Source organism: Amia ocellicauda, chromosome 18 (assembly GCF_036373705.1).
Source record: "Amia ocellicauda isolate fAmiCal2 chromosome 18, fAmiCal2.hap1, whole genome shotgun sequence".
NCBI classification, from domain to species: domain Eukaryota; kingdom Metazoa; phylum Chordata; class Actinopteri; order Amiiformes; family Amiidae; genus Amia; species Amia ocellicauda.
The window spans coordinates 6,006,078-6,021,509 of NC_089867.1; the positions used below are offsets into that span (position 1 = coordinate 6,006,078).

Genomic DNA, 15,432 nt, shown 5'->3' on the forward strand with positions numbered 1-15,432 from the left:
AACAGTGAAATTCAGTCTGATTTTCCGTTGTTTTAGGCAAGTGGGAGGCCTTTGACTGAGGCTGCTGCTGCTGCTGTTAATTAAGTTGGTTATTCTTTGTAGATTGTGCCACTACTTCTTCTTTAACTGCTCATTTCTAATTGTTATGCCCTCTAGGCCTTTTCACTTCCACCTGCCCTAATCATAGGTGGAGTTCTGTTTTGTCTGCTTACCCTCACAGTTGTAGCAGTAAAACATTAACAATTAATCCCAGGGAAGAGCACATTGCTAAATTCCAGGTTCATTTTGAAACGATTCGAGAAACATATAATCTGTAAAAATAAAAAAGTTTTTAATTTAAAGCAAGGTAAGGATTGTGGGTGAATGATCAGTAGTGTGTGTGCCTCTCTGATAATATACATTTTTATTTTTCAGTATACCTTTTCTGAGACTGTCTCCATGCACTGAAGTTAAATGCCTTACTTATTCCTGACACTGAATCCAATTTAGCTGCTTTCATTGCTGAATAAAAGACATGATCACACAACACTGTCTACATGATGGTCAGGTTAAAAGATTCAATCAAATTCAGTTCAGTTGTTCAGGTGGTTAAAAAAAAAAGCACACAAAAAAACTACAGTACAAGAACAGTGGGGCCATGGTTATCTGAACACTGTCTCATTGTGAAAGGTTCTTTTTAACAGTTTTATGAAAAGGTAAGAGAGGGATGTGCAGTCAGACAAAATACCCAATCACGTGTATTAAAAATGCCTTCTCTGAAATTTGAACTAACGTTATAGTTGTAAACTAATGATGCTTTATCTACCAGGAAATATATTGTGTAGATTATTATGTGGTGTGGTAAATGAAGTGCGTAAATTAATTTAAGGTTATAATATTAGAAGTGCATTCCCCTCATCCAGCTGCTTCTGCCTGCTTATTTGCAGTGCATTGTGTTCATTTTGCTTTGCACTATTGTCCAGTTGTATTTGACCTTGTTTTGTTTTCTGTCTCCTGCAGGCACTGGCATCCCATCGCGCCTATATACTGACAGCACGCATCCCAACAAAGGTAAGGGCTCTCATGTGTTTCTTATTCGGGACCATCCCAGAATCCCAGGCTTTCATCAGGAATATAATTGGTGTCTTTCTTTAAGAGATTTTAATGGAAAAAACAAATCAACGTGCAATGTTTTTGATCCCAATCATCAAGGCAATGAAATAGAATCCACCATAGATTGATTTGCCTATGCTTTCCCCCGTAACGAACCCTGTGAGCACTGGTGCCAATTTTACACTCTTTTTACTGCATGTCTCAATGACTGTGGCCATTGTAAGAATGGGCAGAAACTCAGCATATGCTAAAAACAAATCGCACCATGGGCATGTTTACCATGATTGGGCACCCAGATCCTGAGGCTCCATTTCAGTGTGTTGTAAGCAGAAGGAGTTTTGCCCTGTGGTTAATCCAGCTTGGAATAGGAAATAAAATTGATATCAGGAGCAGGAAAACACACAAATGTGACATATGTGGCAAAGTAGCATGAAAGAAAAAGCTTATATGAAATTCTGTAACATTAGATTTCTTCTTTTTGTTTTTACTGTATCCTCTCCTTTAGCTAGCCTATTGCAAACACAGTTATAAACATTGATTATGCACATTAAACTTGTCTGTATACTAATTACAGCCTGGAGAAATGTATTTTTTACTCACTTTCACTGAAAAACTCCTACTATAGATGTCTTGAGGTGTTTGGCCAATGCTGGGTAGATGGTGTAACTCCCTGCACCTAATCCATGGTGTTATGAAACAAAGATGTTAGGACTTGTAAATAATACCGGACAAAAAAAAAAACATAACTATCTCTCATTTATATGCAGTCTGCCTTCACTGTACAGAAGGTGAACCAAACTGTCTATAAAACGAGACCTCTGTGTTGGATTTCCCTTTTGCCTGGTTCCAGATTAGTACCGCAGGCGTGCTTGAGCCTGCTTGTGAAATTTGGGAATTGGTCTGACACTATCATGCCTCGAAGCAAGTTCATGCAGCTTCCTTTCGATTTGATCATTGCTATATGCAGCGCTCAGGTGGTTTAGCAGGGCAGTGTTTCATTACTTTGTTTAGCTCAGTTTCACTTTCCTATAGTTCAATTTCAGTCAGCTGCTAAAGAGAGGATTTGCTTTTACTACAGTAACACCCTACAATCTGCAAAGACTCCTGAAAGCCATCAATATTTGAAACCCGATTCATATTTGAGCCTGCTCCAACCATCTGTCACTGGCAGCTTTTCCAGATTGTGGATAGATATATATTTTTAAACTAATTCTAGTATTTATATCTCTCTTTAGTTTTTTAACAACATTTGATAATGACATCCCTGTGAGAAAAAGTACCCATACTTAATCATTATTATACACTTCTAGCCTATAATTGGTAGATAAAATGATATTGAGTAGCATCATTTGCATATACAAAGGCTTTTTTCAGTTGCATCCGACTAAAGAAATCTGAGCATCACTCGAACTACCAACAGTACAGCAAACAAAACAGATATACAAGAGTTTCAATTAAAGTTCATGCTGTTGTGTTTGGGAGAGGACGAGAGCCAGGAAAAACCTGCTAGATATTAATTACATATAATGAAGCAAAGAACTGATTGTAAACAATTAGCAGGGAAAATGTTATGTCAATGCGTTAAGCGTAAGAGAATGTTACTCGTCTCGAAACTCTGGCAGCGTTTGTATGACTCACTTTTCTCCTGGACTTGAAGTAGCCCTTAGGGAGGCGTATAAAAAACATAACAGACAACAGAGGAAAATAAGCACAGGGTGAAGTATTTGCCGTACTTCCCCCAGCTCAGGAAGAGAGCTTTCCTGGATTAGTTTGGCTTCCTTCACTTTCCTTTCTGAGAGCAGTACAACAGCTCAATCCCTCGGCATCCCAGTGAGATTTCTCTTTACAAGCGTTCTGTGTTCTCTGTGGCGGGGAGGCCTGATTCAAGTGCTTTAAAACGTCCCCACCGCCGAATCGTACCCTGAGCATAAGCGCAGCGTTATTCTGCCCCTGGCGACAACGAAGAATTGATATTCATACTGTCCTGAAGGTTCTTCATTAGGCACTTCCGATGACACTGGATATTGTTTTCCATCCTGTGTAATGGAATTATCCTTTTTCATGTCTAATTTCTCACAATTTCATGGGCCTACTTTAAAAGTCCCAAATCGGTGCAGAGACATGCTCTTCAGTTTATTAATGGGTGTTGATTAATTGATTATTAAAATCAAGTGTGTAAATCCTGAAAGTGATGTCAGCCTACAATTTAAATCATGAATCTGATACTGGGAGTGAATGACAGAGCAATGTAATAGCAGAGACAGGGGAATAGTTATACCAGCACAATATGCTCCCACTATATCTAAGTATTGCTCCTAATTGCATGTAATGTTACAAGATTATGAGGGTAATAAAGTTGCTGCTTTATTCCTTTCCCAAAGTGGCATTAGCACCTTTTGACACCTCCTTAAGACACATCTACTTAAAATACAGCTTTTGACCATTCTATCTTCTTACACCTTAAGTTAATTTTTTTTTCCTTTCCTCATGACTTTCTGATTTTTACATTTGTAAGTATAGTGTATTTACTATCTTTAATTCCATTTCAGCTTGAACAGACCTTCAATTATTTTGAAATTCATGGAATCAGCTGTAACAAGCCTGGTCAGGTAAGAAAAACTTAATTTATCCCTGTTAAAAATGTGCTCTGGTTAGTTCTCTTTAGGGTTTATGCCTTGTGTGACTGGCTAGGGTTTTGATCATCTGCTGTAAATGCTTGAGGGCAGACTTTTAACAGATCCCAAAAACCCATTATGATTCAACACTTTATTCCATAACACTGTTGCAATAAGAGAGGGGAAAACAATGCAGTAGACAACACCCAATCCCATTGCATAATAAAGCACCAAAAAGGATGGAAATAATTACATGCAAACATTTTAATATCAGCATATTACAAGGTAATACACTTTTAAACATGTACAGACATTTTAAACAATACAAAACCCCAAATTCTTTGAACATTTCACTTCCTTGTGATGTATGAAACAGAACTAGGTTACTTGCATGGCGTGGTTTGAAAGGATATTTTAGCATACCATTGGAAAGCTTGTTAAAACGCATCACATTTTGTCACAGATGAGATATACAGTGGTATTCTACAGTTGATTAGGGTTCTCCATGATTCTTAATTTGTCTATAAAAGAGTCTATTATGTTTTTTCCGCCTTTGTTTCTGGTGTTGCTAGAAGATGCTAGAATAAAATGTGTTTTAATATCCACAATTGGCTTTTTATTTAATGGAGTAAGAGTCTGGTTTACTCAGTGCTGTCATATTCAACAAACAATACCTAACATGCGCCGGGTGGATGTGATTCATTGGCTCTTTCAAGTCCTCTGAGAAACAAACAAAAAAAAAAGAACCCAGGATTTCAGAGTAATTGAATTGCATTTTCTTAATGTAGATTAGAGTTTTACAGATCATTTAGGTGACTTACTTTCTGCTGAGTGACAGAAATACATTAACCAACACCATCTATAATCTCCTGTTGTGCCCACTCAGTATCTCTTAAACCAATTAATAGTGCTTTAAGGAGTTTAAATTGTCTCAGGCTTATGCTATCAGCATCTTGAAAACCGTTGGAGGAGCTTCTCTTTTTCTAAGCCAATTTCGATTGCAGCAAGTACAGATGGTGACGGATAATACCTCAAGATCTGACCATAGCTAATCAAAGAAATTGCCTTTTAGACGGTTCATGTTGAAAGCTGCGGGACGGGCAAGGAAAAATCTTTGTCGTTGACTACATAGTCATTCTTGCTGTGCTAGATGCAAGGATGGATACAGTTATTCATTATATAACTTCTTTCAAGAAAATACATTTCAGAACAATACATTTGACATGGCACTGGACTCGCAACAAGGCAATTAAGATGTATGTCTAATGTGTTTTTTCTCTCAACATTATAGTAGAAAAGCAAACTCGCACACCACCTTTTTTTTCTTTTTACATCAGGTATTTTCCTCTTTTAATAGAGCTTTTGTGGCATTTGGAAAACTGAAGCAAGATTGAGCTGGAGGAGAACATGACCTGTTTGTCACTAGTGGCTTTTCTTTCTACTTTGAAATGACCAGGAAAATGTTGAGACGATTGAATCCTCCTGTTTATTTAGTAACCCTGGCATAGGACTCAACTGGAATTGCTATATGTATCTTAAGGACAAAGCCTTGAGGGGACTTGGTAAATTTTTTCCATCACAATGTAAACTTCTAATGAAAAGGTATTTGTAAGGTGATTTTGTTTGTTCTGTTCAAGGCAGTTTACCACACTTTTTTTTCCCCTGCAGCTGGTAGTGGAGTATGAACGGGGCATTGTCTCTCTGAAGCTGGCATCCACCGAAGACGTGAATGAAGTGGTAGCACACATAGGGAACTGCTTGCGACGGATATGCCCTGGTCTGTCTCCCATGTAGGTGGTCTCTGAGTGTCTTCTCAACCTGTCTCTGCTGCTGTCATGTCTTTAACAACAAAAGCAGGAATTTGTGAAAAAGTATATACACATGGAGATGAATCAGTTTGTAAATATTGTCTGTTTATAGCTTCATGAACTATGATTCTGTCTAGACCAAACTGTAAAGATTTGACTTGACTGATTAGAGATAAAACTGGGTGTGTATAGATAATCTGCATACTCTCTAGCTTTTGATTTGAATAGTTATTTTATTCTCATACTTAATTTCCCAAATATAGGCCTATCTGCGCATCTATATTGAAACATCCATAGTGTGGTAGACATAATCGTTGGACATAAAAAAATAATAATAATCTGTCTCTCCATCTGTGACCCTGCCAGAGGAATTCCCAAGCATGTTGTCTAGTTTGGTCCTCTATTGCACCATTTAAATATTCAAAGTACAGTTCTGGGATGGATCAAAGCACAGTTCAGACTGCAACGCCACACGGGTCTTCAGGGACACGTCTTGCTAAACCAACACACCATGATCTGTGTAAGGTTAAAGGGACAACTGGCAATTCACCCATTCATGAATTCTGGGGATTGTCTGGAGACTCCAAGGTTGCTGTAACCTTAACCCTTGCTATCCCATGGGGTAGACATGGGGTATTGTCTGCTTCCAACAGCATGCAAATTGGGAAGGTGTTCTGTGAGGCCTTACTGAGAGACCTCACACAGAATTGTGCAGCAGTGGTTTAGCATGGTGTTTTTTCCAGGGGCAGCAAGGGTAAGAGAAATCCTGACTATCACTGGGTGAAAAGAGAAATGGGTTTTGGCTTTGTGGTGAAATATTGAGTTTTGCAGCAGAGAAGGGGAAACAAATGTTAAAATATATCAAAACTTAAGACTGAGAAACAAAGATCTCCTGAATCGCCTTGCATGGCTGTGCATTGGTGGCTTATCCACATCAATTAATAGATTTTTAATTGATTTAATTGAATATTTTCCATTTTGTTACCTTTGTATTACCTGAGCAAAGGTGTTTGGATCTTGCACTGTCATTATTAGATGTCCAAGATTCTGCTTTTCAAGGCTCTTCTATTCCAGGCTGTATGCAAAAACAGCTCTCAGTTGTACATGCAAATCAAACTCCATCGTGCCTTCTTTCCTGCCAGTTCATTTTTGTTCTTGCCTGTGTGAAAAGCAGGAAATTTAATCTCTGTGCGTTATGCCTGCTTCCAGCAATATAGGCCAAAAAGCGGCGACTCATTGATTTAAATAAGTGTCTGTACGAGTCTGGGGAATCCGGTTCCATTGTGGAAAAACTGTACACTCGCTTTCTTTCTCCAATATCTCCCCAATGTCAAGTTTTATGATCTTGTGGAAAACCTTTCTGAAGCTCTAGGTACTTAAGCTTTCACTAGCCATATTGTTGGTATAGTATAGACCTTGTAACACTAGGGTGCCAGCATAATATTCTGCCCACCACACTGGCCAACAGTTCCTGCAGTCAACCTATCTATATCTCAGTTTATCACCAATTTAAGCACCTAGTAACTGTATTTGAAACTTTCAGTTCAACAACCGCAAATCTCAAAACAGCTTGCGACTTGGCTGACCTCATAACCGCACAGGTGGGCCAGAATTATGAAAGCCTGTTCCTTGTAATCGTGTAATGAATGGTGAGCTCAAAGCTTTAGCTTTGGCAGCAAGCTCTGGTGTTAATTGTAGCCACCGCAACAACCACCATTAGGATTGCACACTAACAGTTATTATGACTTGGTGTAATATAACATTGTCATTTACAAACCTGTTAATTAAAGCATTTCTTTTACTTCATGATCAGTCCACATCAAGGATATACTCAGTATTAATTTCTGACAAGCATGGCATGTTTTTCATTTTGATGTGTAAGAGATCAGCTGTTTTTTCCCTGTGTTTGCTGATTGCTGATGGTTTTTGTTTTGTGTTTGACAGAAAAATCATGAAGAAGCTATCAATGGAGCCCCCAGAACGCCTCGTAAACATGCAAGCCTTGTGGGACAACCAGAGTGTGGCTGAATCGGGACCTTGTGGTAAAAAAAATGTTTTGTATATATGGAACCTACAAAACGTGTTGTCTTCTCTATAGTTTTTTTTTATTACATATCGTTGTAGACAAAATAAACTAGCACCTTTCCTTTTGAAACCCTTATTTTACAATTTACATTTGCTTATTTGTGTATCAAACTATACTTGATTAACCATTATATACTTAGGAAATCTGTTGGACATTCATTCAGCCTAGTGAGTACTAGTACAAATACAAAAAAAAAAATAGATTGCACTGGAAGAGACAGGAGACAATTCCTATGTCTGCAACACTGTAGAAATCAGTTGATTTATATATAAATAATATTGACTAAACTAATGAGTTAGAAACTGTTGGTTCAGATAAAGGCTGCTAATGCTCTAGTCTACAACTGTGTAGGGTTTTACAGTGCTTCTCCACTGCTACAGTACAGACACGCACAGGCACTGAAATGCTTGTCCTTCTCCATCAGTGTTTTTCAGTGGTATTACTGAGCCGTTGAACTCTGGAGGTTCAAAGGTCACTGGAGCTGGTCCATGAAACAAATTAATCCACATAAAATTTCAGATCCAGAGCCAGCAAACGAATACTAACTAATATAGATGAGAAATGGCAGTTCTTGACATCCAATTCATACATTACAGTCAGATCTCGGCAGCAATTTTCAGTCACAATGTGGAATGCCATTAAAAAAATATATTTTTTCTCACATGAAGCTTTTTTCCTACCTTCTCTGATTTACTATTTCAAAAGCATTCCTCAATCATCTTCAGATATCTATGAGAGGAAATTATTTTTATGCTTATTTTCTATTTAATTTGACCTGAATTGACAATCAAGAATGACATTTAGATTATGACATTATCACATTTTGACATCATAGGAAAACAGTATAATTACATCATTACCATGTATTTCATATACACTGTCTTATTAAGGGTGTATTTATAAATACATGTTGCTTTATAAGAAAACAATATTTGGTTATACATACAAACACCGGATTGACAGTACTGTGGTTTGCAGTGTTTTACAGTCTGAAGATGTGAGCCTCATAAATAATACAATCAATGAGTGATGCTGTAGCAGAGGGGAAAGCAACATGTACACGCAAGCACATATCTCTCACATTTCCTGTACCTATTGACATTGCTCCTGCCTCTATTATGTGTGTTTTAACTCCAGGCGACACTGCCATACAGTGCCAGCAGCTGGTTAAGCTAAAAATACTGCAGCTGCTGGGAGATTATTTATTTTTTCCACGGTTGGGTGAATGTTTTTCCCCCCACCTCCTTTGCAATGGTAATGCTGCTGCCTTGGAGAAGCGAATCTCTTTGATCAGATTATCTGATATCTGAGCCTCCACTTGTCCTTGCACCTGAACACACCAGCTATAAAATACAACACTTCCTGTCATGGCTTTCGCTTCGCGGTCTTCACCGAATTCACACTGAATTTAGCCCAGATTGACGGAAAGGTTCACTTCAATGTGGATGTGCCAAAATTGAGTTCCATTGCTTTATTTGTGTTGTTCTTAGTGACAAGGCCCAAACGCTGAAAAAATTACAGAAAAGGTGATGCAAAGTGGGTGTGGGAGAAGTGTTATCGCTCTGGCCCAGTTTCTCACACTGCAGAGAAAGGCCTTTTTGTTTCACTGCGATGCCACCAATTTTTGCCACTAGAAAGAGGTGGACAACCAAGCACACCTTGATTGTTAAGATGGTGTCAACAGTGAACTGAAATAGATGCACTTAATCACAAGAGATTAATATCAGTTTCAACCTGGCAGGGTGGCGGGGGTAATCCATCTTTGAAAATGTATCATTCATGTCAAGTGTAGCTTCTAGTAAATAATAGCCAACCCCTCTACAGTACATTAATTAGCTCAGTCATGTGGGCTATGTCAATAAAACACATAAATTGTATTTGCCATTAAAAATCAACAACATGTATACACTATGTTTACATTAGTATTTTCTATGTGCGACAGAGCAGTAAAAGACATGCTACAAATAACATTGATGCATGTATTTATTATAGACCCCCCATAGATCCCTCTAATGTGCTTGTCATACCTGATCACTTAAGTGTTTTATTTTTATATTATATTTACTACTTGTACAGTACATACTGACTGTGTGGGCATTATATATGTTTACATACTGTTTTTTATTTTTTATTTTCTTTATCAGTTTATGTTAGATAAATTATGATAACGTCTTTACAAAAATGACCAGAGGCAGTGTAGCATGGGATGGTAAAGCTAGTGAAGTTTTCCAAAGGTTTCTTTTAAAAACCTTTCTTTGAGCTTCCTAGAGGTACATTCAGATTAAATGAGTCTGTAAATCTAACACATCCATTTCCCTTTCGTTTTCTTCATCTCAGGGGGCTTCTCTCAGATGTATAAATGTGTCTGTGACTGGCTGGGCTTTCCATACAGGGAGGAAGTGCAATGGGTTAGTATTACCTTTGATCATTAGCTGTACTTATGCTGCATTACACATTCAAAGAAAAAAACAAATACTGTTTTAATTGGTGGTAAGAGCCAACAAAGCTGAAGAAAACAGGATAGTATTATTATATTATTACCGTTTACCTATTTCCCATCATTCTTACGACATGGAAAGCCCCCATGCCTAAGGGCTTATTGGTGGTTAGATCATTTAGGCTTTATAAATGCTAGATTGCAGCAATCAGCTGGGAATCCATTCAAGGGAAAGTACCAACTTCCCACAATCCTCTTATTACAATTTCACATACGGAGGAGTTGTTTATGTGTTAGGATTAGGAAGCACATGTAGAAGCCTGTTGAGTCTTTGTAATCCTAATGAAGTGTTGTGTTTTTACAGATAGGTAATTTTTTGTTTGTGTTTGTTTTTCTTTTATTTTCTGTGCCAACAAGCAGCTGTTTTCCCTTTCCATTTCTGTCTCATTTTGTGATTATTATGTCAACAATAATTTGGAGAAAGTCGACGTTAAGTTAATTTTTCCTTTTTCCTGCTGCTTTATCAAACAGGATGTGGACACCATCTATTTAACTCAAGACACAAGGGAACTGAACTTGCAGGATTTTAGTCATCTTGACCACAGGTAATTTCTTTACTTGAAACCTACATCAATAAGCCAGCAAAACTACTTATTTGCAAACCACATAGTGTAAATCCCCCATCTTTTTATTTACTGAGAAACTGATTAATTCTCAATTTCACCAGAGTACTTTAAACTGTTACATTGTTAAAGCTTTTTAAATAACCAGTTGTTTTTTAAGTGTAGATCTGCCACTTTTATTAATTAAAGGTTGACATAAAAGTCATATTCCTTGTAAGCATCTTACTCTGCAAGTTGAAAATAACCTCTTTAAATCACCTTTCTCTTGCTGCCAGGGAGTGGCCCAGAAATGCTGACAATTTGTTTATATTTTGAAATTAAATATATTTTGTACTGCGTAACATTTATCATTGTATAGCAGAGATCTATGTCAATACTGCGAAGGCATGGTTGCAGAAAATAATATGAAAGAATAGAAAATGCTAGATAGTGTACCAGGAGTGTTATATCAGTTCCCACAGTGGACACTTTTTCTTTTAAAATATTTCAAATAATATTCAATGAAGAATTAAGAAAGACTTGTGACTTTTGTACAGTATAACAGATGGATTTAACAAAGTGATTATTTAAAAAAGAAAGCGGAAGAAAAGGAGAGAGTAAACGGTGGAAAAAAGTGCAAATATGCAGAAGCAGGGTTGCGTTTTGTGTTGTGTCTTTTGTTTTTTGGAAACTGTGGCAACCAGAGTCTATCTACATGGAAATTACATAGCTGCCAGCCCTAAGCATTTTATAATGGCAGCGGTACGCAGTGCACTAATGGAGAGAAGCAGGGGTTCAAAGAGTGCATTCTTGTGCTTCAGGGCTTAATGCATGAGTCAGGTACAGCTACTTACGTAGCAAATAACTGGATATTCATAAGTGTCAGTTTCATTGTGATGAATCAATACAAGGAGATTAATGTGTGGGAGATCAAGGGGCATCAATGTGTGTATTCTACAATCACAAATTGTCCTTTGTTTTGAAAGTGACTGACTTGTGGGTTTCTCTCAGGGATTTGATACCGATTATTGCTGTTCTGGAATATAACCAGTGGTTCACAAAGCTTTCTACACGGGACTTCAAGCTGGTAAGTGATGTGCAGCCCTAACAGGTACACTCATGTAGCAGGTCAAACATCGTTCCCTGGTTTTCCGCTCATTGTACTGTTAAATGGTGCCAACTGAAAGCCCTCCAAATACATTTTCATAGATCTTGTTAACAGGACTTGCTGAATGAAATCGACATTTAAATTTAATTTCGGCAGAGACCAAAATAGAGGTCTTCTGGAGGTGATACACACTTTGCAGGCTACAGCTGAAAGCACTGAGAATTTGAAGGCGGCACTATAATGACTGTCAACAGAAGCAAGCATCAGAGTGCATTATGGATGATACAGATTTGTGCCAGTTGTCGTTAAGCCCTTTTTTTCTTTTATAATCTTACCCTTCTAGCGTTAAGATCCATTAAATGTGGCCAGAAAAGCGTTTGATTTGACATGACTACACAAATTCCATCCGATAACATGTGTATATTTCAAACAGACGCGTCTTTATCCTTTTTTATCAGTGTCGTTGGAGAGACAGCAACAGACACACAGGGATTACGATTGACATCTCAGTGCATATCTTTTATGTAACATAATCAATCCCATGGTGCTTCTTTGTGTAGGAAATTATGTATGCTTTTTTTGTATTGATCTTAAAATAAATGACCGCTCCTGCTTGGGTGGGGATAATTGGCTCTTACAGGGAGCTATTGACTAAATACAAACTGGTACATTATCCAGTCCTTTTTTAAGCATTTGCCCAAAATCTAGTTTTCACCCTGATCATTGTCTACAACCCCCAACAATTAACATATACTCCAGAAAAAAAGCAATTTAGTTCTTCAAATTGATTTCAGTAATGGTGGGGGGAGAGGAGTTTCTTACTTCTCATATCCGTTATAAGTGTCCTAACTAAAGTGACCTATTTAGCAGTTTTTGGCTAAGAACAGGGGAGATGTATACATGTGTACAGATTTAATAAAAGAAACGGGGCAGTAGAAGATTCAAGGAGCTTTCTATTCTCCCTGCTTGTCTGTGGTGGGTTGATAAAGAGGCTCTAAACACACAGAAAAAAGCCTCATCTTATAGTCTTTAACTAAGATCTTGATCTGTCTAGGCATATTCAGTTGGAGATTGTTAGCATGCATTACACAGTGAGCACATAGCGTGGCTGTTTTCTCTAATCAAAAAGCTTATATATACCACCACTCTTGTTCTAAACATAAGCCAAGATATATGTTAGTCACTAGGGGAGAGACAGAAGAGAGCTGTAGGCTGGGGGATTTAGTCAGTAAGTGCTGATTGCAGAGAATGACAAATTCCTCATGGGATGTTACATGTGAGGATTACCTCAGAGCAGCACACCCTGGGAATGGTAAAACTTTCCTCTTGTGTGCTTTTGTGTCCCACGTTCTTGAAACCCCTCCCACGGCAGGAAATTGTTCATTTCCGCCAAGTGCCACAGAATCCATTTTAATCTTAAAAGTATTTACAGTACTCACACATTCTGTAATAGTGCCTCTATAATGGTTTATCTTGAGAAAATGCCTTGGCTAATGAGACATGGATATCATGATATTAATGTTTTTTGGTTTGTTTGAGCTTATTTCTTATTGTAAATTATTATTATTAACAAACTGTTTTGATGAGGTTTTACAGGCCTTTATCTCACCTCATACTCCACTTGAAGATTAATTTGACTATAGAATGTGCCTTAAAGATTATTTTTTTCCATACCACTGGTCTAAGTTGACATAGTTAGTAATAAGAAATAATCATCACATGCATTGATAATGTAATGAGGCACTGATTTCATGTCAACTACTACATTTTCAGACAATTAATTATATGTGGGAACTGTTAATCATTTTCTGTAACAGGTATTAAACAGTACAGAATGTATATATCTATTTATTTGTTTTTGTTTGTTTGCTTATTTATTCACATCCTATCCCTTGGCTATTTATGCTCTGCATAAAGACTTTACTTCTGAACTTAATACTTTTTCTGATATATGGCATCTTTTGCTTTTAAATAGCCCTTATGTTTTAAACTTGAACAACAAGAAAGGGTAGAAAGTGAAAGCTAAATAGTATAACCTTTTTCTGTGGTCCTAATTAATGTGTGCTGCTAGCTGTTGTCAAAATGCCAGTAGTACATTTTTTAAGAAGGAGTTTAAATTGAAGCCCAGAGATGGTTAAATTGGCCCTACCACCTGGAATGGCCATTCGATTTGGAAAATTACTTCTAAACTGCTGTCAATCTCAGATTAATCTGTACCAAAGTGTAGATTAGGAACATGAGTCTGAAACAGAAGGAAAGTCACATTTGTTGTGATCTACATCAGGAATCCAAAGAGTTTGACTCCAGCACAAACATTAAACTAAATGCCTCTCTTTTATCAAAAATGCCAGCCTGCTTGCATTTATTTATTTTTAAGGTGGGGGAAAAAATGCAGTAAAGCTAGACAACTCAACACTGCTGCCTATAGATTTTCTTACAATGACTACAGTGAAACCAATCATAAGCATGGTGATAGACACTATAGTAAACTATACTGTCTGTTTGCATCATGAAACTCTGTTGATCATTTAAATGCAGTGGCTGCTGGCAGTACTGAATGCACATTATTCTATTAAAATTTGCTGTGACTGAATTATAAAGTGATTTTGTGATGAATGCATACATTTTAAAGTATGTTTTCTTAAAAAATAAAAAAACAGCTGCAGTAATATGTTGTTCCAGTGGAATAAATAGATAGATTGATTGATAATATGGCACCATATGGCTTAAAAACTAACAAATACAATTGTGTTTAATTGCTGCCTTAATCTGTGTGCTCATGGCTCTGTGTCTTTAGTCTACAGATGTGTGTGATCAGATTCTGCGTGTGGTGGCCCGGTCTAACAGGCTGGAGGAGCTGGTTCTGGAGAACGCAGGCCTCAAAACGTGAGTACAGCACTATTACTACGAATACAACAAGACAACGGAAACAAAATCGACAATTTTGTTTGCAAGGTGGGACATAGGGCCTGTGCTAAGCAGATTATAACGCCAGGTCAGAGTATCCAAATTAAGGGGAGTCCGCTCGCTTTGTGAATAGCTGTTCTGACCTGTTATGGTAGCCTTTGAACCCATGAGCCTCTCTAAGCATCTGAGGTCTAACACATGGGGTTCGGAGATCTCGATGTGGGAAGTCACAGCCCTGTGTTGTGTGACTGTGTGACTTGGTTTTAAAGGCAGAGTTGTACGATTGCTGCAATAAATGAGGTATGTCAGCTGGCTTTGCTCAGTTGTCTTGCCCATTGACAAATAGCTGTTTGCTCTTGACTAAAATGGACATAACGGCTGCCAACTGTCTGCAATATTAGTTCCCTTGGTAGATGACTGGCGTTGAATACATCTCAAGGGCAAGATTTCAGTGGCTTAACCTGTATAGACAGTTCTGTATGGATTAAAGTATATTACATCAAATCAACATAAAGATGTTATGATGAATAAAAATAGCCTTTAATTGCTTTGAAGGCAGTTGGCCAATCCTGCTAACCAGAGATACTCACTTCTTCTTGTAAACATAATTAGCTGGACTGGAAATTATATCAAAGGGTCAAAGACACGCTAGAATAATTTATGTATAATAAAATAAAAAATAAAAAAACAGTATTGATAAAGGTCTTGTAGGAAGCAGATGGTTGGCTTTATTTTGTTATGTATTTAATTATATTAAAGGGCCTCTTATTATCAGGG

General features: G+C 37.5%; 1 protein-coding gene across 2 annotated transcripts in view; it reads left to right on the forward strand.

Annotated features, from left to right (window-relative positions):
- Positions 1–15,432, forward strand: part of carmil1 (capping protein regulator and myosin 1 linker 1) — a 103,635-nt gene that overhangs the window by 33,595 nt on the left and 54,608 nt on the right. For both annotated transcript variants that reach the window (XM_066691513.1, XM_066691514.1), the window contains exons 3-10: positions 1,000–1,050; positions 3,642–3,701; positions 5,376–5,497; positions 7,460–7,557; positions 9,939–10,009; positions 10,570–10,643; positions 11,652–11,727; positions 14,546–14,634. In XM_066691513.1, coding sequence (XP_066547610.1) covers positions 1,000–1,050; positions 3,642–3,701; positions 5,376–5,497; positions 7,460–7,557; positions 9,939–10,009; positions 10,570–10,643; positions 11,652–11,727; positions 14,546–14,634 — 641 coding nt within the window. The remainder of the gene's footprint in view (positions 1–999; positions 1,051–3,641; positions 3,702–5,375; positions 5,498–7,459; positions 7,558–9,938; positions 10,010–10,569; positions 10,644–11,651; positions 11,728–14,545; positions 14,635–15,432) is intronic.